At 34.4% G+C, this 26,145-nt stretch overlaps 4 protein-coding genes across 4 annotated transcripts; 2 read left to right on the forward strand and 2 right to left on the reverse strand.

Annotated features, from left to right (window-relative positions):
* The first annotated feature begins 258 nt into the window (after positions 1-258).
* Positions 259-3,342, forward strand: LOC120328081 (myosin light chain 3, skeletal muscle isoform-like). The gene is made up of 6 exons (XM_039394477.2): positions 259-377; positions 601-634; positions 1,003-1,146; positions 1,560-1,733; positions 2,139-2,216; positions 2,482-3,342. Exons 1-6 carry the CDS (start codon positions 294-296, stop codon positions 2,523-2,525), a joined length of 558 nt encoding a protein of 185 aa, XP_039250411.2. The 5' UTR covers positions 259-293; the 3' UTR covers positions 2,526-3,342.
* A 2,691-nt stretch (positions 3,343-6,033) lies between these two features.
* LOC144411644 (myosin light chain 3, skeletal muscle isoform-like) lies at positions 6,034-8,950 on the forward strand. Its single transcript, XM_078114513.1, has 6 exons — positions 6,034-6,153; positions 6,357-6,390; positions 6,870-7,013; positions 7,386-7,559; positions 7,793-7,870; positions 8,126-8,950. Exons 1-6 carry the CDS (start codon positions 6,151-6,153, stop codon positions 8,167-8,169), a joined length of 477 nt encoding a protein of 158 aa, XP_077970639.1. The 5' UTR covers positions 6,034-6,150; the 3' UTR covers positions 8,170-8,950.
* Positions 8,951-9,089: 139 nt separating this feature from the next.
* On the reverse strand, positions 9,090-18,065 carry LOC120327866 (platelet glycoprotein 4-like). Its single transcript, XM_078114375.1, has 13 exons — positions 17,895-18,065; positions 16,498-16,670; positions 15,836-15,983; positions 15,141-15,410; positions 14,438-14,532; positions 13,922-13,971; positions 13,623-13,692; positions 13,101-13,288; positions 12,582-12,700; positions 11,970-12,043; positions 11,130-11,225; positions 9,998-10,109; positions 9,090-9,662 (listed from the first exon to the last, which is right to left on the reverse strand). Exons 1-13 carry the CDS (start codon positions 18,063-18,065, stop codon positions 9,549-9,551), a joined length of 1,680 nt encoding a protein of 559 aa, XP_077970501.1. The 3' UTR covers positions 9,090-9,548.
* A 3,400-nt stretch (positions 18,066-21,465) lies between these two features.
* Positions 21,466-25,444, reverse strand: LOC120327867 (uncharacterized). Its single transcript, XM_078114511.1, has 4 exons — positions 25,135-25,444; positions 24,704-24,775; positions 22,712-22,935; positions 21,466-22,238 (listed from the first exon to the last, which is right to left on the reverse strand). Exons 1-4 carry the CDS (start codon positions 25,433-25,435, stop codon positions 22,035-22,037), a joined length of 801 nt encoding a protein of 266 aa, XP_077970637.1. The 5' UTR covers positions 25,436-25,444; the 3' UTR covers positions 21,466-22,034.
* Between the last annotated feature and the right edge of the window lie 701 nt (positions 25,445-26,145).

The raw sequence follows: 26,145 nt of genomic DNA on the forward strand, positions 1-26,145 counted from the left end.
GAGAACTGACCTCTCAACAAAATTGAAATTGTATAGGGCCTTTATGGACACCCTGTGTACCATCTGCCTGATAGTAAGAAGGAATCTCAGTGATTGAGCAGTTGTCACACAAGCGGTGTCTAAGTTTGACAAAACATATGTCGTTACTAAATCAAAGACATAGTTTCGCTGTCATCGCCGAAGTGAGGTGTCAACAAATTTCAATCGTCGTGGCGCGATGTTGTTATCGTACCCCGTTAAAGGTGCGAAGAACAACTGCGTTTTCTCAAAAGTTTGTATAAATTGTGCTTCCAATGAACGATAGATATCACTCATCTTTTGGATATCATTGGATCTACTACAGCTTCAACAGCAGTTCAAAAAATATATCTAAAATGGTAAGATTGTAAGCGTTTAAACAATATATATTATTTGAAGTGTTATCCTTAGTGATAATTTATTGGGTTTGCCAACGGAATAGAAAAATGCTATATGTACTACAGTGCCTCCTCTTACCGTTCATTCACTTGAATCAATATGTTTCCCTTAACTTCCATACATGTATTTATCAAAAGTGAGGTCTTTACAATTGGTTAATACTTACTTTCCTTTATGTAACAGGCCGCCACAGAATTCAACGAACAACAACTCGAAGGTAAGTTTTTTTTTTAGACTTGTATCACTAAAATGGTTCGTTCGTGAGAATTGTGTAAACGTTGATTTTTTTAATACTGATTTCATTTGCATACGAAAAGATAACTAGTACTATCCTGAAATATAGATTATTTTTTTCGATGGGTTGGGAATTGATCCAAAACGGCGGCAACATGGCAAACCATGATTTTCAATAAGCTTTCCATTACAGACCGGATACAATGTAGCTCATAGACTGCATCATTACTGTGTATTACAAGCAGGAGTAATGGGAAATGCGATGGTAAATGCTTCGCTACCGTTTAGTTAGCACAATGTAGGCCTACTGTCAAAACGGTTTTTGTGATTCTCGCGATCTATTACTCTCAGATATCAAAGAATGCATCGAACTTTTCGACAAAGATGGAGACAACAAAATTTACTTTTACCAAGTTGGTGATGTTGTACGCGCCCTCGGTGAATGTCCGACCAATGAAGATGTCGAAAAATTCATGGGAAACCCCAGCAAAGAAGGTAAAAAAGTTTCTATATTACCTAGTAATAAGTTGCACTTTGCAAACTGTATGAATAACGAACAGTCAAAAAAACGACTTCGCTGACCACGAGATCGGGGAACAGCCACACGGTGCGCAATTTATAATTTTGATGACGTCATCACACAAAACTTTAAAGTAAAAAACGAATTCTATACAGCCCAAAAAATTTTCAAAATAAATAAAAGTAATAACCTTCTAGTGACAACAACAATTTTAACCACCTAAAATTTCAAAGCAATTGGTCCAGTAGTTAAAGAGAAAAGCGATATCTTCACAACAACAGCAACAAGAACATGGATACTAATAACTGCAACACCACAATAACGAACGATCAATACACCAAAAATTCTACTAAATTGTAATTAACAATTATGATTTGCTTTTATACAGACATGAAGGCAAAGAAGTTGTGTCTTGAAGAATTCCTCCCAATTTATGGTCAAATTATGCAAGGATCAGTAAAGGGAACCATGGAAGATTTTGTCGAAGGTTTGAGAGTTTTCGACAAAGACGGCAACGGTACCGTCATGGGAGCAGAAATTAGACACGTTCTCACCACTTTAGGTAACATGGTGTAAAATGATTTTGATATTAAATGACACAGTTCATGATACAATTATACAAGATGTCTCCATAAACCTTTACAATTTCAATCTTGTTATGAAGTCAGTTCTCGATATATCTGAACCAGGTTTGTTATTTTTTAATGAGTAATTGTTTAGGTATTTTTACTTCACTTAATACATCTGTGAATGGAAAACAATACAGATTATCGATAAATTCCCTTTGCACTTTTAAGAAATTTCAAGACCTTATGGACCTATATCATCAACTCGTTCTTTTAGAATTTTGTGTTGATTGAATAGTCGAGTTTGCTAAGGTATTAGACAAATTGGCGAATATTATATTTGTATGAAGTGTTTGTTTGTGATGTTTAAAATAATAAAAAAATATATTTTCCGTTTACAGGAGAAAAGTTGTCATCTGCAGAAGTTTCACAAGTTATGAAAGGTCAAGAAGATAGCAGTGGAAGTCTCAATTACGAAGGTGAAAGTTGCAATATTTTTCACTTGGATTATCCTCCGCATAAAATATAGATATATCGTTGTGCAATTACACTAATATTCAATAACATTTAAACCCAATGCAGTGACCCGCTGTAGAAAAACATACACTTTCTGCGTAATAATCAAAATAATATAGATAACAATTGATAGTTTGCATATAAATTAGTTGTTATTTTCATATGCAATTTTAGCAGCCAAGCAAATTATGAAAGTTATTTTTCTTCAATCTGAGATTTTATTTTCAGGATTCAGCAAGTTCTTGATGGAAGTTCCTGCTTCAGCGATATAAATTCACTCGTCCGAGTCGCCAAATTGATTGAAAATATGAGCCATTGGGTTTTGCATGTTTGCATGTCTATCTGCTCAATCTTATTTTTTCCCTTCCTCTCTTATGATTATTTACACTTCTTCATTTTCTCAAATATCCGAATCCCGATTCATACAGTTTATTGCAAATTAAGTTGAATCTTTTTCTTCGAATGATTCTGACCTCCTTTCTCTCGTTTCCCCTCTCTCCCTCTCTCTCTCTCGCCCTCTCTCTCTCTCTCATTCTCTCTTTTCTTATCTCTCTCTATCTTACTATCATTTTCTCTTCTTCTTTCTCTCTATCAAATCTTTCAATCCTATGTTATACCTTTAATTGAAAATGATTTTGATTAATAAGAATTTCCTCCACAAGTATTTTCTGATTTCTGAAGGATTTTAACCTCCCTTTTCGCTTCCACTTTTCTCTCTATTTCAAATTCTCTCTTACTTTTGCCTCGTTCTCTCTCTTACATCACATTGAAAATACGAGCCATTGGTTTTGCATGTATCAATACTGATGAACTTCTCAAATTTTCCCCCTTTGGCTTTCTCTTGCGATCATTTCCACCTTTTTCTCTAATAAAACCTCTGATCCTGTTCTATATATGCCTGGTATTGCGAATTGTTTTGTATTAATATACATGTTCTCTATAAGGATTTCCAAAACAACCTCTTTTATTTGCTTCCTCCTTTCTCTCTCTCTTCTCCCTTCTCACCACCTTTCAATGGCTACTCAATATCGTATTAATTTTTACTTTTTATGTAAGACTGTTTTGTTAAATAAATACTAAATGCTCGAACTCGTGTTTTTGCTCAAATAATTAAAGCATATTGGTTAGTAAATAGAAGTTTTGTTCTAAGAAGCGCAGGCTGTCACATCCATTAAAAGATGCTCGCGTAGTTTGTATACCAGGTTAGGGTTATGCCGTAATGTTATTGCGACTTTCCTTATTTTAGTTTTATTACAAGTTAGGAGACTGTCTGTGTTGGCCAAGTGAATATACCCCCTGCCTATCGGCTTCCGTCTTTATACAAAACTTGATGTAAAGTAGGCAAACAAACTTAGTTACCTCCATATTGGTATACATACTTCTGGAGCGCCAATTAAAATCCATGTAAGATAAAAGATAGTTTTAAATCATTTTTTATTGATGATGAAAAATTAGAAAAAAATAATCGAAAATAAAACTCAATGTAACACGCAAAAATTACAACGAATAATTTTCAAAGCGATTGAGTCAAAGTAAAGGCTCAAACAGATATTTTTAACAAAATATTCAACTCAATTTTTAAACACAAACTTATAGGAATTAAAGAGAGTGCATAGGATGTAGGCTTAGCTTTTCTGAAATATTTAAATTAACCTGCGCAAACCAAAAAGGCGAGAATAGATAACGTAACAAAAAATAGGATTATGTTAGTCGATAATAGTTAATTTACAAAGTCACAACATTTCCTTTTTGTCTTCATCGGCATTGTGAGTATTGTAAGCTCCATTTGTGAATTTGTATAGACTTTCTTTTTTGATCTTTCATAACTTATATTGTCTTCTTGCTCCTGTCGAACAAGAAAAAAGTCATTCATAAATATATTTATATATTAACACGTATTGTATAAATTCTAACTGACTATATATTGCGAGTAGTCGGTTTCAATCTATTGAGGAAACGTTCAAAGCACCCACAACTGTTGAAGTACAATTCAGGGATGTGCAACCTGCGGCTCGCGGGTCAAATGCAGCCCACGAGAAAGCATTTTGCGGCCCGAGGAGTAGTGCGGCCCGAGGAGTAGTGTAATTTTGAATGGTGTGCGACCCGCGAAACGAGTTTTTAATTTATTTCAATCTGGTACGCGAGAGTAATTCCAACTCCTTTGCTTCGTAAAATCTTTACCTTAGTTCAGTTTTTTTTATTTTATCTATGACCATGACGTTTGCCTTTGACTATAGTGTTTATGTCAAAGTTCATTTCAGTGAAATGATTCCAAATTACTAGAACAAGGTATTTTTTTGTATGGAACTCACTAACACCGGGTTTCATTATTTCAGAAAATAGAAACCCTAACTTATTGATCTGAAAACAAGATCGGATTCGCTGATTATTGCAACACTCCAATAATTGAATCGCGAGTATTCGCGACTCCCCTTAACCCAACAATGACTTGTTTATGTGGATAGATATTATACTTAATCACCAGTTTAAGCGTTAGTATAGCCTTTTATATTTCGACTTTTTTATGCTATCATCAATTACAGTTAGTTTTTTTTTACAGGTGTCGCTGCTCGATAACAAGTCTTGTTTTCTCGCGACTCCTTTTCACCTCGACTCATCAGTTTCACCTCTTTTTACATTCTGTATTCATTAGAGTACAGTATTTTATGTGTGGTGAATAAAATAAACTAAACGCCAAAAAAACTACTGATTCTTCACGCCATAAGGTTAAGAATTTGTATTCGAGTCGACAATATAACTAGAAACTCCATGCTAACCTTGTCATAAATTTTACAAGTTCTGACCTTTTTATATACAAAGATATAGTAACGGGAAACACAGACCAGCAGTCCAACTCCGGTTATAAACCAGGGATTTTAACGACGATGATTACGATCTCAGATATAACAAAAAGACTGAAATAAAAATTGAATCAAAGTTTTATAAATAATATAATAGTTTTCAGTTTTCAATTATTCTGTTTATTCTAGAAAGACGACGCTACACATTCAGTGCTTATTTACGTTGTTAACTCCGAACAAGGTCCAGTATAAGCAGTCGCACATATATAAACTTGTGGCAGATTTTAGTTTCACGAGAATGGACTATTGCGGGGAAAATGCACGTAACTTTACGAAAACAACATTTTTGCGAGTATAAAGTCTTGTACGAGTGAACTGTTATGATAAAGTAGTTTCGCGAGGCCGAGAACGGAATTTCCCTACAATGTGGTTCGGTAATAACAAACTTTTGTGCGAAAGTATCTTTGCGAAACAAAGACTGTATGTATATATTCTTGTGAAAGATTGCAACTGCAACATTCGCACAAAAAAATTCATCCGGGCAAACCTACTTTCTTGTCATATATTGCATGATGCCCTCGTCCCACATAGTCCGAATAGGTGTGGTACTGCTATTATATGGTTGGATGGTACTTATCTCATTTAGAGGTATTTATACCAAATTTTATTTTCCTGATTGCACAGTGCAAATGAAATTACTTGGCCCTACATGACTTTGCTATACAATCCTCGAAGTTTTCTATAATTTCGCATCTTCGTCATTTACAGTGCAAATCCCATTCACCCACATAATTGGAAATGTCCAATATTCATCCATAATCTGTGAGATTCTGTATTTATATTATTATGTATTTGACAATGAATGTATCATAAACACATTGTATTATTGTACACTGCATAGACCTAGGGATCTTATCACTTACTTAAATAATCGCCATGGCGCGATATTGTTATCGTAAAGGTGCGAAGAACATCTGTGTGTTTGTCAAAATTTTGTATAAATTGTCCTTCAGATGAACGATAGGTATCACTCATCTTTTCGATATCATTGGATCTACTACAGCTTCAACTGCAGTTTAAAAAATAAATATCTAAAATGGTAAGATGGTATCCGTCTATACTACATTATTTTATCTAAAAAAGCCTAGGAGTTGTCGAGTACCGACGTAATATAAAATTACAATATGTATATATAGTATTCTACTTTTACTTAATGAGCATTTAGTTGAAATTAAAATGTTTTCCTTGGCAAAAATGAGTTACTGACTATTGGCTTATAGTTTTTTTTCTTTTATGTAACAGGCCGCCACAGAATTTACTGAACAACAACTCGAAGGTGAGTGTTTTTTTTAAACTTGTATCCCAAATATGGCTCGTTCGTGAGAATTGTGTAAACGTTGATATTTTCATCACTCAATTTATTTTTAGATATTTTTACTTTTATATGAAAAGATACATTGTCTTAAAATATGAACTTCTTGTCATTTTCGAACTTGGCAGCCGGAACGTGAAAAAATTATTACATGATTCAAATGGGAAATCCCAATAAGTATCGTAATAATATTTTCTCGTTTATTCCGATGGGTCGGTATGAGATACAGCATACCGTCTTAATGGCTAACCATGATTTTCAGTAAGCTTACCATCATAGATCGAATACAGTGTAGCTCATAGACTGCATAAATATATTACATTCTTAAAATACGCCCATTACATTAATGGGCGATGCGATGGAAAATGTCTTGCTACCGTTTAGCACAATTTAGGCCTACTGCCAAGACAGCTCTTGTGATTAAAGCGATCTATTACTTTCAGATATCAAAGAATGCATCGAACTTTTCGACAAAGACGGAGACAACAAAATTTACTTTTACCAAGTTGGTGATGTTGTACGCGCCCTCGGTGAATGCCCGACCAATGAAGATGTCGAAAAATTCATGGGAAACCCCAGCAAAGAAGGTAAAAAAGTTTCTATAGTATCTAGTAATAAGTTACACTTCACAAACTATATGAATAACAAACAAGAGAGCAATGCTCAAATATACCGTTAGTCTTTCATATCAAGAAATCGACTTCGCTGACCACCAGATCAGACTTCAAACTGAAAAACTAAACCCATAGAGCTCACAACAATTTTCAAAATAAGTAACAGTAATAACCTTTTAGCAACAACAATATTTGATTACTAAAAATGTCAAAGCGGTTGATCCAGTAGTTGAAGAGAAAAGCGATTGTTTTCAGGACAACAACAAGAAAAACACTAACAACAGTGCCTAACAACAGTGGAGTTTTACTTGATTGTAATTAACAAATATGTTTTTTTCTATGCAGACATGAAAGCTAAAAAGTTGTGTGTAGAAGAATTCCTTCCAATTTATGGTCAAATTATGCAAGGATCAGTAAAGGGAACCATGGAAGATTTTGTCGAAGGCTTGAGAGTTTTCGACAAAGACGGCAACGGTACCGTCATGGGAGCAGAAATTAGACACGTTCTCACCACTTTAGGTAAAATGTTCTAAATTTATATTTATAATAATAAATGAAACAGGTATTAAAATGTGCATTTCATGTTGTTAGTTTATTTTATAGAATATTGTGTTGACTAAATAGTAGTGTTTACCATAGTATTCAGAAACGGAACATCTATTTGTATCGGCCATAAATATTTTCATGAAATTTTGATATTTGCTACTTCTAAAACGTTGAATATAAATATTTCTATATTTTTCTTATCACAGGAGAAAAGTTGACATCTGCCGAAGTTTCACAAGTTATGAAAGGTCAAGAAGATAGCAGTGGAAGTCTCAATTACGAAGGTAAGGAATGTAATATTTTTTATTTGTCTTATCCTACGCATAAAATATAACTATATCGTTGTGCAATTATAATCAATAACCCAGTGCAGTAAACCGCCTCAGAAAAAATATAGGTTCTGCGTAATAATTAAAACAATATATGAAACATGATAGTTTGCATATAAATTATTATTTGTTTTTATATGCAATTAGGCAAATCTATCAGTCAATCAAATCATAACGGTATTTTCCTTTAATCTGAGATTTTATTTTCAGGATTCAGCAAGTTCTTGATTGAAGTTCCTGCTTCAGCGATATAAATTCACTCGTCAAAAGTCGCCAAACTGATTGAAAATACGAGCCATTGGGTTTTGCATGTTTGCATGTCTATCTGCTCAATATTTCTTTTCTCTCTCCCTCCCCTATGATTATTTCCACTTCTTATTTCTCTCAAATAATATCCTAATCCTGCTTCATACAGTTTATTGCAAATTTTCTTTTGAAATTTTCTCACTAACTCTGACTTCCTTTCTCTCTCTAACTCTCTCTTTCCCTTTCTCTCTAAAACGTCCCACATGTTTCAACAATGACGCTTATCTCAAATTTCCTCATTATCTGTCTCTCACGATCATTTTCTCTTTACCTTTCTCTCTAATAAATCTTCTAATCCTATTCTATATATTCCTTTTTTGGATAGTACTTTGATTAATAAAAATTTCCTCCGCAAGGATTTCCTGAATTCTAAAGGATTCTGACCTCCTTTTTTCGCTTCCACTTTTCTCTCTCTCTAATTCGATCTCTTACATCACATTGAAAATGAGAGCCATCGGTTTAGCATGGTACGAGTATTGACGAACTCCACAAATTTTCTCATTTGTGCTCTTTTCTTGCGATCATTTTCTCTCTAATAAAACCTCTAATCCTGTTCTATACCGTTTATTGCAATATATTTTGTGTCAATATACCTTTCTCTCAATGAGAATTTTCCTCCTCTCTCTTTATCTCTCGCTTTCCCCTCTCACCATATTTCAATGGATACTCAATATCTTTCCATTTTTTTTATGTATGAATTTTATGGTAAATAAATACTAAATGCTCGAATTCGTGTTTTTGCTCAAATAATCAAAAAATATTGTTTCGTAAATAATAGTTTTGTTTTAAGAAGCGCAGGCTGTCAAATTCATTAGAATTCCTGTAAGATAACAGACAGATTTAAATCATTTTTTATTAATGATGAAAAATTAAAAAAAAAAATAAACGAATATAAAACTTAAGTGACACGCAAAATTGGGCGCTCGGGGAGTGTGTGTACCAATATGGAGGTAACAAATTTTGTTCACCTACTTTACATCAAGTTGTGTAAAAGGACTGAAACTTATGGGAAGGGGATATATTCACTTGGCTAACACATACAGTCCCCGAACTCGCAATAGAACTAAAATGGGGAAAATCGAAATAAAATTATGTCCTCAGCCTAACCTAGTACACACACTACGGGAGTACCCAAAAATGTACAACAAATAATTTTTAAAGCGATTAAGTCAAAGTAATGGCTCAAACAGATATTTTTATTGAAATATTTACCTTCTTTTTTAAAACACAAACTTAAAAGAATTAAAGCGATTGCATAGAATGCGGGCAACGAGAATAGATAACCTAACAAAAATAGGATTATGTTAGTCGATAATAGTTTCCAAAGTCACAACATTTCTTTTTTGTCTTCATCGGCATTGTAAGTATTGTAAGCTCCATTTGTGAATTTGTACACACTTTCTTTTTTTGAACTGTAGGGACTGATGCTGTCTTCTTGCTCCTGTTGAACAAGATAAAAGTCATTCATAAGTATATATATCTGGTATATTCACAAAAATATGAATTCTAACCACCTATATATTGCAAGTAGTTCCAAAGTCTCAGCTTAAAAAATCAAGGACGGGTTCGCTGATTATCACGGCATTCCAATAACTGTTTCGCGACCCCCTCAATCCCGTCACTAGTTTGTTTAAGTGGTTATTTATTATATTTAAGCACCAATTTAAGAGTAAGTATATCTTGCTTCACGCCACATGGGTGGAGAATTTTTATTCAAGTCGATAATATTACTAGAAACTCCATGCTAACCTTGTCATAAATTTCATAAGTTCTGACCTTTTTATAAACGAAGACATAATAGCGGGAAACATAGACAAGCAGTCCAACACCGGTTATAAACATCAAGATTTCAACGACGATGACAACAATCTCAGATATAACGATAAGACTGAAATAAAAATTGTAATTAAATTATTATAAATTATTTAAATATATTTAGATCATACATAGCTCTAGTTTTTCTATACTTGGTGAATACGAAAAACGATTGAAATCGTAGGCGAATCTAGTAACCTAGATGTTTACATGGACTTTTACACCGGTTTACACCGTCTTTTGCAAGAATCATCTTGCCAGAATGTAGTTTTATGAGTATATAGACTAAGACGGTAAAAAAAATACACGAATTTTTGCGAGAATTTGTGGTTCCAATAGATTTTTGTGAGAGTGTAGTTGTAAGAACAACCTTTTGCGCGAAAGTATTTTCGCGAGAAAGTCGTCATTTTCGTAAAAATTTGCAATCTCAAAACAACATTCGCACAAGGAATTCCTTATCGAAAAACTACAATAGCGCATTTTCTCCTCGAATACGGCTGCTCTCGCATAATGTTTCCCTACACATATTGGCTGTTTCCATAATCCGAAAAGGGGTCTTCTAGCAGCCCTATGAGGATTGGATGGTATGTATCTCATTTAGGAATATTCAGACTTTTGGGGATTTATTTTTTCGATTACACAATACAAATGTAAATACGCCGCTTGCTTTAAATCAAGTTGTGTAAAGGGAAGGAAACGGTGACCGTACATTTGAACCCATGTACATTTGAACCCATGCGTATATCCACGGGTTCAATCTATATGCGGGTGCTAAAACCCATGGGTTAGGGTTAGTATGGGTTTAACTATCCGTGAAACAAAAAAAATTCCATAGGTGCAATAGCATACAGGTGCAATTGTCATGGGTTCAAATGTACGTGGGTTCAAATGTAATGAAACCGAAGGAAACATATGGGCAGGGGGTATATTCACTTGGCTAACACAGACAGTCCCCGAACTCGTAATAGAACTAAAATAGGGAAAATCAGAATGAAATTATGGCCTAACCATAACCTGGTACACATACTACGGGAGTACCGAAAATCCGGGGTCTCACATGACTTTGCCAAGAACAAGTTTTCTATGTACCTACCCGAATAATAATTCCGCATCTTCGTCGTTTATGGTGTAAGTCCCATTCACCCACATAATTGGAAATGCCCAATATTCATCCATAATTTGCGAGATTCTGTAATGGCAATATTAGTGTATTTGTAAATGAGCGTATTATAAACACATTGTCGATTAAAAGGGTTTCCTCGAAAAATTTGTAGTTTAAGTAGTAACTCATTTTCAGCAAGAAGCGGATTTATACTTATATAAAACTGTTTACAAAAAATCAAACATTCAGAACTTCATTGAAAAGAGTCAATTGAAAGATATGAAATCACAGACACGAATCGAATAACTTATTACAACGGACTGTTGTGGCAATACAGTGTATGTGGATTCCAAGCTTTGGTATCTACAGGACTATCCTCAATTTATCATAATTCAAATGTTGATATTTTTCATTGGAAATTAATTTCAGAAATGCCGAGAAAATGTGCGCGAACAAATGTATGTATTTCAAGTCTTAAAATAAAAATCATCATGACTCGAGAGACATCAGAGAAATCGGTCAAGTTACTGTGGACTAATGGCTTGAGTCTGGTTGCTTTATTTGAATTAGGTTGAAAGAGCGATTCAATAAACTTGAAATTTTACAATTATTCAATTCACAGCACGAGAATAAATTTTGTCTTCTGCTGGTGCCAAGAGCCGATGCACAATACAAACTCATATCGCAACGGCGTTTGCTCTGGGCTAGCATCAAATTTTGTCAGTGCTTGTTATTGCTGAATTTCATTGGGCTTTCCTACGCAAGATAAGTGAGACATCTATAAGTCTGTGAGTTTTTACCGCATGCCTTCACAGAACCTTCAAAGCTTACTTTATATTTTCATCAGGCTGTACGTAAAGGTTGAATTGAAGTTTCTTTGTAGCCATAATTGCTGCACCAGTATGCTGCAAAACAAAAAGTATATTTAAAGAACAAATTAGCAAATATTTGCTACATGCATTGTAACATGGGTGTGTATTCAATTCAAGGACATTCGTTCAATGCAAGCGCTGTTATTGAAGTGGGTGGTAAGTGGTTGTATACATATACCGCAAGAAATGTTGAACATTAATCGATCGGATGGATTACCATATATAACTAATATATACATTTATTATAACTTGGGCCATGATGTTTTTGTCCAATCTTTTGTGTAAACACAAATGCGTTTGTTTTCTCGAATTGCTTGCCAAAATCCACAATCACACTATTTCGCAATTGCAGTTTTAACATACAGTGCATATAAATTTTAACTTCAAGTACTTTTGTTTTCACGGTACCGTTGTTTTAACGGTACCATCCTAGCCTCCCCCACGCTAGAGTGCAAAAAAGATACGTCCAAAAATAATTCCAAATCAGAATTCACTTTTATGAAGAAATAAATTGAACATGTATTGAACGTTTTAAGCCTCAATATAAAAAGAAAAGTTACGGATATTGTACCTCTTCATAAACAAACGATGAAGTATGCTCTTCATAATCAGGTTTCATTCCAATAATTTTGCCAAGATAAAATCCATCGCCATGCAAGAAATGAGGCGCACTAATCATCAGAGGAGCACCTGAAAATGCATATTTTATACTGTTTTTCAGCGTTTGTTCGTAGAACAAAAGGAGAATTGACAACATACGACCTACAGTTTAATATGTGCTGCTCAAATCAATCATTTATATGGCTTGGCGGTATGACACTTCAATCTAAGTATTAGGAATACGCTTGCCATCGCATCTCTGATTACTATGAGCAGGCTGGATTGATGGTTCATGTAACCACCTGTCGGTTACGGGTTTCTTTCCTATCAAGTCCATGCATATGAACCAATTCCATATCCGACATGAACTGGTACGATCATATGATTAAGCCATCTCATCGACTTTCCTTTCCCATGGGGGATCCTATCTTAAATTGTTTTGATATATGCTAAATTTCAGATCATTCAAAAATATATTTGCTTCCATTACCAAATAAACACTGAGCCATATATAATCCTCCATCATGAATGCAGTAGTTACTGTCGTCTGATTCTTCACAGAAACATTTATTTTCCTCTGATGATCTCGGCGCCTTGAACATCTCAGGGGGCGGCCTATATTCCCATCCGGGTACTCCTTTTACAGTAACATCTTTCGTATATTTTACATAAGTTGACCTGAAATAGGACGATATTTGTTTATGCTTGCTTGTATCAAAACATCTATCAAATCCATGCATCTGCAACAAATAACTGGTTAACTAATTCCATATCCGAAATAAATTGATTGGTTGATCGAAATAAACTGGTAACCGGGCGAGAGGCCTTGGTTCGCCATATGATTGAGTCGCCTTTCGGCTTTTCTCTCCCTCGGGATAAATATAGTGTAAATATTATTCTATTCAAACTGAAATTGGTTGGAATATACTATAAAGGATGAACGACATTATTTTGACGCATAAGGGTTTTGCTCGCTTAATTAAAAGCAAGAATAAATCATCAATGAAATTACCTGCATGCGTTTGGAAAGTAGTGATAGATAATATCCTCTCTTCGTGAAAATGGAGGACGCGTGGTTCCATCTAACAAATGAAAATGCTTGTTTGAATTTAGTATAACTTAAATTTTCGAATTGTTAAAGTATTTGCCTCCAATAATAAAGAGATCTATATCATTCATGTTCATAGAATTTCGAGCCGTGACGACTGACGCCGCCCTCTTATTAAATAAACTTTTTAAATTTAATATTACAAAAAATGCTAATATCATATATATATATATGTTTTATATTCATGCAAATAATTTTATCACCTGTGCCATTTATCATGTTGCAAGTTTTGTCAAACCAAAAATCCAGCTCTCTATAAAAGAAAAGTTTGCATCATTAGAAAGAATCACAAGTATTGCTACGGGATAGCATTCAACCAAAAAACCCATTTTTCTCGAAACTATTTCAGCATTGAATAGTTTCAATTTACAGAATTGATATCAGGAGAAGTTTTCAATGTTACAACTCTCATGAAAAGCACACTTTTTGCAATAATATGGGAAGTTTGCTGTACGTCTCATTGGTGAGACAGTAACCCCTGATTAAACGGTATAGTGCTATTGAAAACATCGGATAAGAGGATTCATCAACACGCATCGAACTCAAAAATACAGATTCAAATCCACCCGAATCCCTATCCCGGACTTCACATTTTCAATGAAACCCAGCATGAAATATTGAAACAAAAGACCTTATGAATATAACTATGAAAATTATAAAATAGCCTCAGAAACTTTATTTCATTAAATTATATTATTTCATAATTACATGGAACCTACGTCTGGTTATCATATAAGGTGATCATATTGGTTAAATGATAATCCGGTTCTCCGGTGTACGCGTTGAAATGATGCCAACCTGCAGTGGAATTCGGCTGAAATGTGAATATGTATATCTGTTAATCACCTGAAGAAGATCGAACTGTATTTGCTGGAAAATACCTGTATAATGCTCATCATTGTCCAACATCAGTAAAATTGGAATTATGAAATAATTCAAACACCCATTTAAAACCAAATCTCTAATATATATACAGGTTGACCATGAAGTCTCTTTACAATTTAGGAAAATTATTACAAAGTGGAATGATGAGTTATCGCAATGAGGGTTGTTTCATGTTGATCAGTATTTCATAAATTGTAAAGCGACTTGATGGACACCCTGTTCAGTTATCACTACCATGCACTTTACAATCACCAATTATTTTGGGCTTTTGGCCGTCGCGATGGCCTAGCGGCTAGATTTAACTGTGTTGGTATCGGAGATTACATATATCTGGTCCATGCCCTCACCTCACCTCGGGTGTAATAAAAAGGCCGAAATGGATAATTTGGGTCTACAGTAACTTCTTTTACATATCGTGATATACAGGGTCTTGTTCGGAACGGAACGCGCCAGTATGCAGCGTAAATAATAAAATCCTGAATCCGTTTGCCAATGCACTTGGTTAGTTTTATAAGCTCGTATATGATCAATACTTACTATTAAGAATAAACCAAATAAGTCAGAAATTGGCACCAAATGTGAAAGACTCGTCTGATTCAGAACAACGTTTATCACATCAATAATCGATGTAAGTAGGGGATCTCGAACTCCAAAAAGCATTTCACCAGCTTTATATTTAGTTATCAATGTTGAATTCGCGTCTTCAATAAGTCTATTCAATGTCCGATAAATTGCTGCTTTTTGAATATTGGTGACATTTTCCGCTTCGGGAGAAGACAAAACATACTTAAAAAAGGGACCCAGCGCCTGAAATATAAAGCAATAAATTTATCATACAGGTGAATTGAGCTACCTGCTTCCCTTTATTTATTTACAATATTTTAATATTCAATAATAAGGTAATGCTTGTCAATATATGCAATTTGTTATGTTTGGCGGTTTAAGATTTAATTCAAAAGTTTTAATATACTATATTTGTAATTAGACAATGCACGAAAAGTATTGCGCTTTACACTAAATTATAATTTTCATATACAATTTTAAAAAAAGTTACCAAAACAAGAAGAAGAAAAATACCAACGACAACAGCAAGATAATATTAAAACGATTTATAGGCCCACTTCGTGTCCAATAATTGTCTTTTGTACACGAAAAGCACTCCAACATTTTCAGTTATAAATTCATTTTTAGCATATATGTTGTGTACATGTTATGTTCTAAAGACGATTTACCAAAGGAATGAAATTGATTGTAGTTATCCAGTCATCCTCTGATCCGACAGTTAATTCAGGCTCAAAATAAAGAGGAAACGTTTGACGATAGCTGATTTGTTTCGGGAAAACGTCGAGTGGTTGAATTCGATCCTTTTCGATGTAAGCCCTATGACAATGAATATTATTTGACATCACCTAATAGTAGAGAACTGTCAGTAGAATATCAACAAGATAGGCGGTACCAGATCGCATCTTTACATAATATATTTTCATCCTATTGCCTAACAATTATTGGTATAATACCCAAATTCCAAAACCTGATTTTATATAATCACAAAATTGTAAATTGTATTACTCAATCATCTACGCCTTTTTTCGAATATATCACGCATTTTCGACTTGCTGTCTCAAATTCTAATCGCTATGATGTGTGATTTATATTAAAAATTATCCAGAAGGCAATGCTGCCATAAAACATGATTTTTTTGTCATATTTTCACGCCTAGATAAGAACATTATAATTAGGCATTACAATTTATGTTTGGCAATATTTAATATAACCACAATATATAAACAAACCACAATAAATTTATTATTCAATTTATTTATTTAATATATATTAACTTGAATAAAATAATATTTGTTATTTTGATGAAAATAAATCCAAAAAGCATTTCAACCTGTACGTGTATGGACCTTTCTGCTCTATAATTGGTTTGACAAAATTGCCTGGTTTTTGAGCGGCAAATTCTTCCGCATTTGTGATGTTCATCAAATAAAAACCAACATATACTTTTTGAGAAGGTTTTACCCACTCCGGGTATAATAAAGTTCCTTCTCTTATTTTTGTTTGCTGTAAAATAAAAACGTCGTTATTACATGACGTTCTCTGGTTCTCTCATTCGAAGCGTGAAGCACACACCCATTTTCTGATAACTGTCTTTGTTTATTGACAGAAAACAAGTCTGTTCAAGGACATTCAATTGTGCAAACAATACTCGTAAACTCTGTTTGATTACCAATAGATTAAAAACCGACATATTGATTTTATCAGAATTATGTAAAGTTGCTTCTGCAAAATTAGAAGCTCGGATAATAATTTCAAAAGTTCATTTTTTAGACCTAAGTCATTGAATTCATTGTCATTGTGATGAAGAGCTTCCATTTTGCGTTGTTTCACTATAAAGCAGGCAATCACAGAATTCGGACAATAGTCAATCATACGTCTTGGTTTACTGAGAAGGATTTAATTAATGACAGCGTTTCTTAACTATGGAGGAATTTCACCTCAGGAAGGAATTTAGAGGTTCTTTTTGGAGATATCGCTTTATATTATTTCACAAACAAGAGCAACAACAACAACAACAATGATCCATAGGTCCAATACGTGTCCAATAATCTACCGTAATTATTTAGTAGTATTTTGATACCTATAGAAACATGAAATATCCAAACTGTGAAAAAGTCAGAGTGCAGGTTGCCCATCAAATATATTGAATAAAAATGAAACGGTTTTTATGCATATCGAACAAGGAATAAATAGTTCTAAAATAAGCAAGAGGGGAGTTTATCGAAAAGGTTAGGAACTAATGATTTATGACATCCCGAATAGGAAGACGAGAATGATTCCGAGTTTGGATGATTAGAGGGCAAATTTTGATGCTCACATAGACTAGCAGCTGCAACGGGGAAAAAAATTGCATCAAGACAAGTATGTAGGATGGGCCATCTTACCGTGTTTCCACGAAAATAAGACTTAGCCTGAAAATAAGAACTAGCCTAAATCTTAAAAATGATTTCAAGTTAAGCCCTCCCCTTAAAAAAAAGAACCCAGTCAATTGCGCGAAATTTTTTTTGACTCATTTAATAGCAAGAAATTTCTCCTACACGTTTTAAATGATTAATATTCTTAGCAGTTTTTTTTCTAAATATAAACGTTTTATTTATAAGTGAATAAATATCGGTTTTTCTATTTTTTCCTAAAAATAAGCCCTAGTGTTATTTTTCGAAGAAAAATTGAAATAGGACCCAATCTTATTTTCGAGGAAATAGTAATAATATATCCAGATGCACTTACTTCTTTCACAACAGCATTAAAGATAAGATGGTAGAAAAGATAGAGCAATCCTCCGATGATGCTGAGGACCAATCCTGTAATTGCAACTGATAGCATTCCACATTTTTGTCGTTTCGAGCAACAACATTTACAAAATACTACATCAGAAGGCCCTTCTTTTTCGAATGACATGTTCTGATTTTATAAACCTTAAAATACTATGAGGAAACTGAAAATAAATGTCGATACAGTAATATAGATATAAAAATAAAAAATGTTTTAAAAAACAAACGAACAAATAATTTTATCAACACTGCAACTAGAATGCAAACACAGACGATATGTTTCTCTATATTATGGCAGACTTGTTACTTACAACATAGCAAAATAACTGGTAAAGTTGCTTCACCTTGCTGCACGAATTCAATTTAAAGATTCCCCTTTACTAGGGTTACTCTAATGGTTTGTGGAATTTAATATATATATCCTGCCTGCCTAGCAGTATTGAAATGCGGATCTTTACGTCAACCAATATTTACTACTGATTCTGTCACACAACATTAGGTCGTACTTGCTAACCTGCTCGTAACTCCCCTTTTTTGTTATTCTCTCGCTTTTCTGCGAGAGCAAACGCACATTGAAATGAAAGATTGCAGCCAGTCGTCCAATTTGTGAATGAATGAACAGTGGAGTGAGACTTTGTTGATAAAAAATCGGTTATACGACATTCAAATTGACTAAATTAGCTGCTTTCCTATTTAGGAATCAAGTGTGTTAATCCGAATCAAGTGTGTGAATATTTCATATAATAATTCCTAAATAAATATATTCCGTGAACGTCATTAATTAATACTTACTTTTAAAATTTTATGTAGATTCAATTACATTTATTAAATGTATAGTGTAAAATTCGTTACTGTTTCAAATATTATGAATATTTTTCGGTAGTTCCTAATCAAACTGCAGCTCGCAATTTTTTTTTATTGGAAATTTCTAGAACTTGTTTCAAACCTGGTGCCTGACGTATTCAATCACTCACGATTTCAGTAAAATGAAAATGAATATATATGAAGATGTAAGCAATATAATAATCTTTGTGTGTTCAGTATTCTTAAGTAGCTCATCTGGTGCATCTGACAGGCACAATACCGACAAGAACAGCTAACCGTAAGATTAAATAATGTATAAAAATGGGTACTCCCGTTGTATGTGTACCAGGTTAGGCTTGGGCATATTTTTATTCCTATTTTCCATATTTTAGTTATATTACTAGTTCGGGGACTAACTTACACAACTTGAGGTAAAGTAGGCAAACAAAATTTGTTACATCCATATTGGTACAAAATGAATGAGGTTTTATTGTGTGCATTCTTAGACAGTACAACAATTAAAAACGATGATATAGCAATGTGTAAATTTGAGTCGAGAAAAGCGAAAAAGGCCTGCCTGAAGACTTGAAACATAGAAGAATGCGCAGAACTCAATAATTTGCGCAGATTACTCCTACCGCCTTCCCCGACCAATGTCAACGTCCGTTTATAAGTAACGCAATGGGCTTGATATATGCTCTCGTTAGACTCCGTCGTTATTCATGTGGTTCGAACGCTTCGGAAGTAAATATTGGTTGATTTGATTTATTATGTTTGCCGACATTGTTTGCGAACCGTGTAGATTTAACCGCACTAATTATTTTAAACATGGACACTCTTGCAATCGCTGGTTACAAAAGATTTGATATTGATACACACAATACCATTCATATACTGTGTATTATATATAAAGAGCATTCTCCTGCATTGCATATGATTTCGAGTCTCCTCATATGAAACTTTAAAGGATTTGGTTCATACATATCTGCGGCTTAAAATGAAACATCAATTAAATCTCACTATTTTATACGGGGGCCAAACCTAAATTTTGCCTACATGACGATCTAATCAAAATACGAAAATCGCCATTTTAGTTTTTTGAATGTTTCCGAAGTACGTGAACCAAGATGGCGGACACCGGTACGTAGTATGTGTCCAAGGTTAGGGTTAGGCCACAATTTTATTCCAATTTTTCCTATTTTAGTTCTATTACGAGTTTGGGGACTAGCCAAGTGACTCCCGTAGTATCTGTACCTGAAATTAGGGCCTAACCCTAACGTGGTACACATACTACGTTCCGGTGTCCGCCGTCTTGGTTTACATACTTCGGGAGTACCGTTCTTTGTTGCAAGTATTTGCATCCGCAGCAGTCTTCAAGTAGCCCTTAAATAGGCCTTCAAGCCGGTATACAATTCCGTATTATCTTTCAACGCTCAACCTCCTCTGAGTTTGAAAATCACCTCACAGTTTTCCTCTCGCAGTGTACATTGCATAAACGTAATAAAAAAAGAACTAGAAACGCTTCATCCAACTCCACAAACTTTGAGCCATGAAAAGACTCAACTTCAAATCCGTCGTCGAATCTTAGGCATATTTCTGGTGATTGGTATTTCTATTTACGAAATGAGACTAAAAACTAAACTAAAGTACGTACGAATGGAATAAGATACACACAACCTTTATTTAAAATGCTGTTGACTTTGTCTTACGACCTTAGTCAGCCTTGATTGCAATATTAGTTGTCTTTCCAAATACAAATGTGAAAATGTAACCATTTATAAGTTGGTTTTCATACAAATCATCACCGTGTATTAGGTCAAATATCCAAATGTATTACTTTTTGATAGATAATAAGTGTGGGGTTGCAATCCAAGATTTCTAGTCTTGTATGACAATATATGAACCAACCCAAGCTGGATTAATTCTGAAACATACCTTTTCTCTCCCAACGAATGGGTAGACTTGCATAATAAAGAAATATTAACAAGGCAGAAATACAAATATATAAGAAAAGAAAACGCGGAACACACTATCCCCCTGTTCAAACAAATTATATTTTCATTTTTCTGAATTCATCATAATCTTAAAATTAGTGAACGTCAAGTGTCCGATCTGCATGGAGCATGGCGTCAAAATCCAACATAGATGTGACGTGTAGCCTGATGGGGGTATGGCTGTCAAGGTCTTCATATTAGAGAGTATTATGACTTCTATGCCATGGTTCCGACAAATTCCAATTTCAATTTAGTGTTTTAGTTTGCATATGTTAATAAATTGACCTTACATCTAACAGTACGTAAAAAACGTGATTTTTCATAAATGCGCTTTCAGTAACGTCATTATCGCTTATTGATTAGATCAAAATAGGAGCACCTCGTCAAGTAAACTCCGAACGCTTTTTCTTTAATTTATCGGAAAATAAAAATAGATGAATTTTTTCTTGTGGTTTTGTCCCTGGCAAGTAAAAAATGTTTTTCGAAAAATTTGAAGCAAAATGCAATTATTTACATCATAAATATATATATAGTAGGTATATTCACAATTTTTTTTATGAATGTGTTGCTTTAGTAATTTGTTTTCACTATAGCGCCAGAGGAAACTTTTACTATCTAGATCAGTGGTTCTCAAATATTTTAAGCCGCGCCCCCATTTTCAGAAATTGTCAAATCTCCCGCCCCACCTCAAAAATAACTAGCTAACAATAAGATGAAAATAACATAAAGTTCGGCGAAAGTATGTTTTATTTGAAAACAACGGTTGAAAATATGTGGATTGAGCGTAAATATACAAAATAACGAAATGTAAATATCCAAAATAAGGCGGGCAAGTTCAAATCTAACAATAATTTTTATTTTTAATGAGCTTGACGTCCCGTTAAAAAAATTGTCTACGCCCCTTTTGTGCGGCGGTATTCCACGCAATTCAAAAATTTATTTATGGCGTCATAATACAAGTTATATTTATAGAACCTTCATTATGATTCATAGTTGATGTTATGCCGCCAATATTAAAGAGGACCTCACGAGTGATATAGCCTGGGCTTTCACAACGTCTAAATCCGGCTCCGCATGGGAGCGATATCTTTGTACAAGAAAGTTATGAACAAACAGCTTATTCGCCTTGTAAGTAATGGAAATAACTTTGAATATTAAATGTAAAAGTTTAGACAAATGAATAAAATGAACTGAAATGACAGTCAGATTGAGGGCGAATTGTCAGTCGAGATTATTGCTTTCTCATAAAGGTGTTACATAGTCCCAGAATCTGTTCATGAACTACTTTAGAAAGTATCTTAATTGGATGAAAATAGTTCCTTCCGGCACAAGACTCCGTGTCTATCATACAATCGTGGGTAGTTGTACATTCCTTGGTCACCAGACGATGGATTTCTCACGGCTATCCCCATTTGAGTATAAGACGCCGTAACGTCAGGATATCCCGAGTAATAATTAGTGTATGAAGCAGTGTTTCCATTTGACAGTAAAACTCTTTTCGTCTGTTGAAAATAAAGACACGTGAATATAAATATTGATGTGAATAGGGTCGAGGTAGTGATTTAGATTGTGGCCGCTCTGAATTCTATTTACTTCATAGTGGGCCATATATGATATACAATTGGATGAGAAAAAATCTGCTCCGAATATAGAAAAAATTGCGAACACTATCATGTCATTCGCGCAAAAATCATTTTTGAGATCAAGGTATCTGAAAGGTGGGATCCAAGATAACTGTTAAATTACGGTAGGTGTTAGAGTAGGCATGTGAAGTGGCATTGATAGTTTGTTTTAAGTTGCAATAATTATTGAAAATGGTTGGCCAATGGTTAAAGCAGGTATGTAAAGTGGGTTTTTTCTGGAATGAGAGATAGATTGATAATGAAGTGAGGATTCATTACAAAATCGGATAGTTCTCACAAATGATTCTAACTGTATAGCATATATAGTCGCGACTCGCGATTTATCTACATACCGAGTGGTCATATGTCATTGCCAACGTGACTTCTACGATTGAAGAAGACATCAGTGTTCGAATATATTTGAGAACCAAATCATAATGTTGAGAATCGATTATGTCTGCTGTTTTTGCCGACATTTTTGTACACATTGCAACAGCTTTATCGTAGTTGACATCTTGTGCAGTGTGTAATGAAGCTATATAGCATTGCCCGAGGTACACGACACCGTCACAAGTTCCTGCGAAAATCATATATATACAGTTTAAATCCTGACTTTTCTATCCGGCGCTTATTCCTTTTGATCCGATTCAAGTATTATACCTAAGCAGCCCCTGATAAATGTAAGAGGCTGCCGTTATTTGGAAGGACCCAGGCCTAACAAATTCTTCACCCTCTGAGTGAGATGAATAGGGGGATTCGAACCCGAGATGTGCCAACACAGTCTAAGCTGTATAAACTAGGTCATCGCGCCGTGATTACACAAAAAACGAAATCAAAAGCAATCAACTTCGTGCTCTCATATCTCAAGAACCACAATAAGTGTTCAAATTGGTTTTATATTGTACAAAAGCTGGCCAATAGGAATATTTATGTCATAAATATTGATTTTAGATTTTTCAGTCGTCTTTTAGTAAAATTGGCTATTTAAAGTGCGTATGAAATTATTATGTGAAAGCAAATTTGAAATACCGAAAAACTTCAATTTTTTAAGAAATAACTGATGTTCAATCGGCACTATATCTAGAGAATTTGAATATCTTTCTATGGACACTTTTTGCAATTATTTTACGTTGTGCCATTCAAATTTTATAAGCAAATATGTCACATATTCCGTATAGTCTCGACTGCGTCGCTAAGACAACGTGGCGTTACCAACAACATAATGCGACGTAGTTCCATCAATTTGTTGAAGCAGTACAATACATAAACCAAATCATGGTTTATTAGTAGATAACAGAACAATAAAAAAAAATGAAACCATATTAGACGTACTATCACGTTGTCCGACATAATTTACAAGACGGTAGGAGTTGCAGGCTGCTTGCATGAAAATTCGCCTTCAAGATTATGGACAGCTAAAGTCGTCCAAACTTTTTTTTTTTTCGAAAAGTAAAGATTGCCTAGTACAGTGATTCCCAGACTTTTAAAAAAAAATTCCATGAGGGACCACCTGCAATGTTTAATGGTTCCCGGCCCTGTGCACTGAAAAAAAAAACATTAAAAGTTCGCCATATATTAAAAAACATTAGACGACTGGACTAGCATTTCGTATAACCTGATATTTTGATCTAATGAGCAGGCAAATACTCATTTAAACTAATATTGGCGATCAAACTAACTATTTTCCAGAAGAAACATATAATTCAATTAGACCATTACAATATCATTTTACGCACCCAATGTCTCAAAGTTGACGGGATATAACTGATAATTGTTATCTTACGCAATTTGCGACGCAATACGTCTCGAATTTACGTAGTAACATCTTCGTGGCGCCAGTCATGTGATCGCTATTGCGTAGCTACGTAATGAGTACGTCGGGGTCGCTTATTGAACTTGATTACCAGACACAGAATTACATATTTCGCTATAATTCTGGTTATACATAGCCACGGAAGTAAATATTAGCTGGAAGAATATAAGGAGCTTTATGTGATTGGTAATATATTCTCACCCAAATACGAGATTCGGGATCATAACTCACTTACAAGCAGAAAAATTAGGTTTAGACTAAAATCAATTTCTCATTTTTTGACAAAATAATTTTAAAATGTAAAATTTTATCTAACTGAACGATAAAATTGGCTTTAGTTTGAGATGTCCGTCAATTTGCCACCCATAATTGTTAAAAAGCTTTAAACTTTCAGAATACCCAATATTTCGAATTATTTTATTATTGTCATACCAATGCGGCGCTGCGAACCTTCAGGGCGAGAGAGTAACTTAGAGACGTCAGGGTTCGAAAAGTTTGAGGAAGCGGAAATAACGGATTCACTGATATTTACCTAGAAACATCTTCTTCAATTCATCAAGTCGTTCTCCTAATTCTTCAATCCTTGATGTCACTAACTTTTCCACTGTGAAAACAAATGTTTTATTTAATATTAACAAAGAAGGCCCTGGACTAGCTACTATTAGTGAGCAATTGGGGTAACTATGAACTAATTTTACTTCTCGCCGATAATTATTTTTTCAATGTTGTCTAAAACAAACGGCTATTTTATCAAAAATTCAGACTTACCTCCCTACAGGTTAAATGCAATTATTTTTGTAAATGCATGATTAACAGGAGCAAACGTGCTCAATGTACGATGCACCACAAACATAATTCAAGCAGTAAAATAGGTTTATATCGTGAAAATTGAAAATTAGTTTAAATGAAAGCAGTCCATGCAGAAGAAAAGGAAGGACTATAATATCAACCTAATACACCTACCGGAATTCTCAATTAGTTGTTCAACAGTAGCATTAACTTTTTGATAGTCGACAATTCCTGGCGCTCCTTGTTGACCTTTGACCCCAGGCATCCCGATTACACCATTTTCGCCTTTCAAACCTCTTTTACCAGGCATGCCTTGTAACCGACGAGAGTGGGCTGAACCATAATTGAGAATCGAACTGTCTTCGTCCTCTGCAAATACATCGTCGACATTCTTGCATATCATATGCTTACTTTGTGTTGCCATAATAGTAGTAAACATATGACAGAGGAACACAATAATTACCGAACGTCTCATGATACTATAATCACTGGAAAGAAATAGTAGAATGAGAATCTCTGTAAGGTCGGAAGAAAGTAACTGAAGCTAAGGAATAGACTATAGGCCTAGGGTCAATTATTACTCTTATCACTTTATCCTATTTCCAAATCTCGTTCAATTATCCATGTGGCTAACGTCACATAAGGATCCCAAGTAGAAAATATACAAGGAGAAACGACCTATCATACTTATCCAGGGGGAGAGAAAAGGCGATAAAACTGTTAAATCATATGGCACGGCTATGATGCATGGACTTGATAAAGGAAGCTGTAACCGACCAACGATTCCTTCCACCCTCGAGGGAACGTAAGTTACTTGATGGGAACTAGGTCTGGGAATTTCAGGTAAAACACTTTACCCGTTAACCGGGTAAAATTAACCGGTTAACAGCAGCGTGACACACAATAATTTATAATTTCAGCTTGTTACGTTGCAATGGTTACAAAATAATTTTGCGTGACCTTATCCCGGTATCGCTCGAAATTATTCACGAATCGAGATAGTTTCATGATCGGTCTGCTGCAAGAGATATGCAGCATGGGTTGGACATATGGAAGTATTTTAGTAAAACCCGATTTCGTTATTAAATGTCATTTATGTGACAAATTTTTAGTGTTCGTTGTGCAAATTCTACTTTGAGATATATAAAGAAAAACAGCATCAACTACGCACTTGTTGGTTGACAT

Source organism: Styela clava, chromosome 7 (assembly GCF_964204865.1).
Source record: "Styela clava chromosome 7, kaStyClav1.hap1.2, whole genome shotgun sequence".
Taxonomy (NCBI): domain Eukaryota; kingdom Metazoa; phylum Chordata; class Ascidiacea; order Stolidobranchia; family Styelidae; genus Styela; species Styela clava.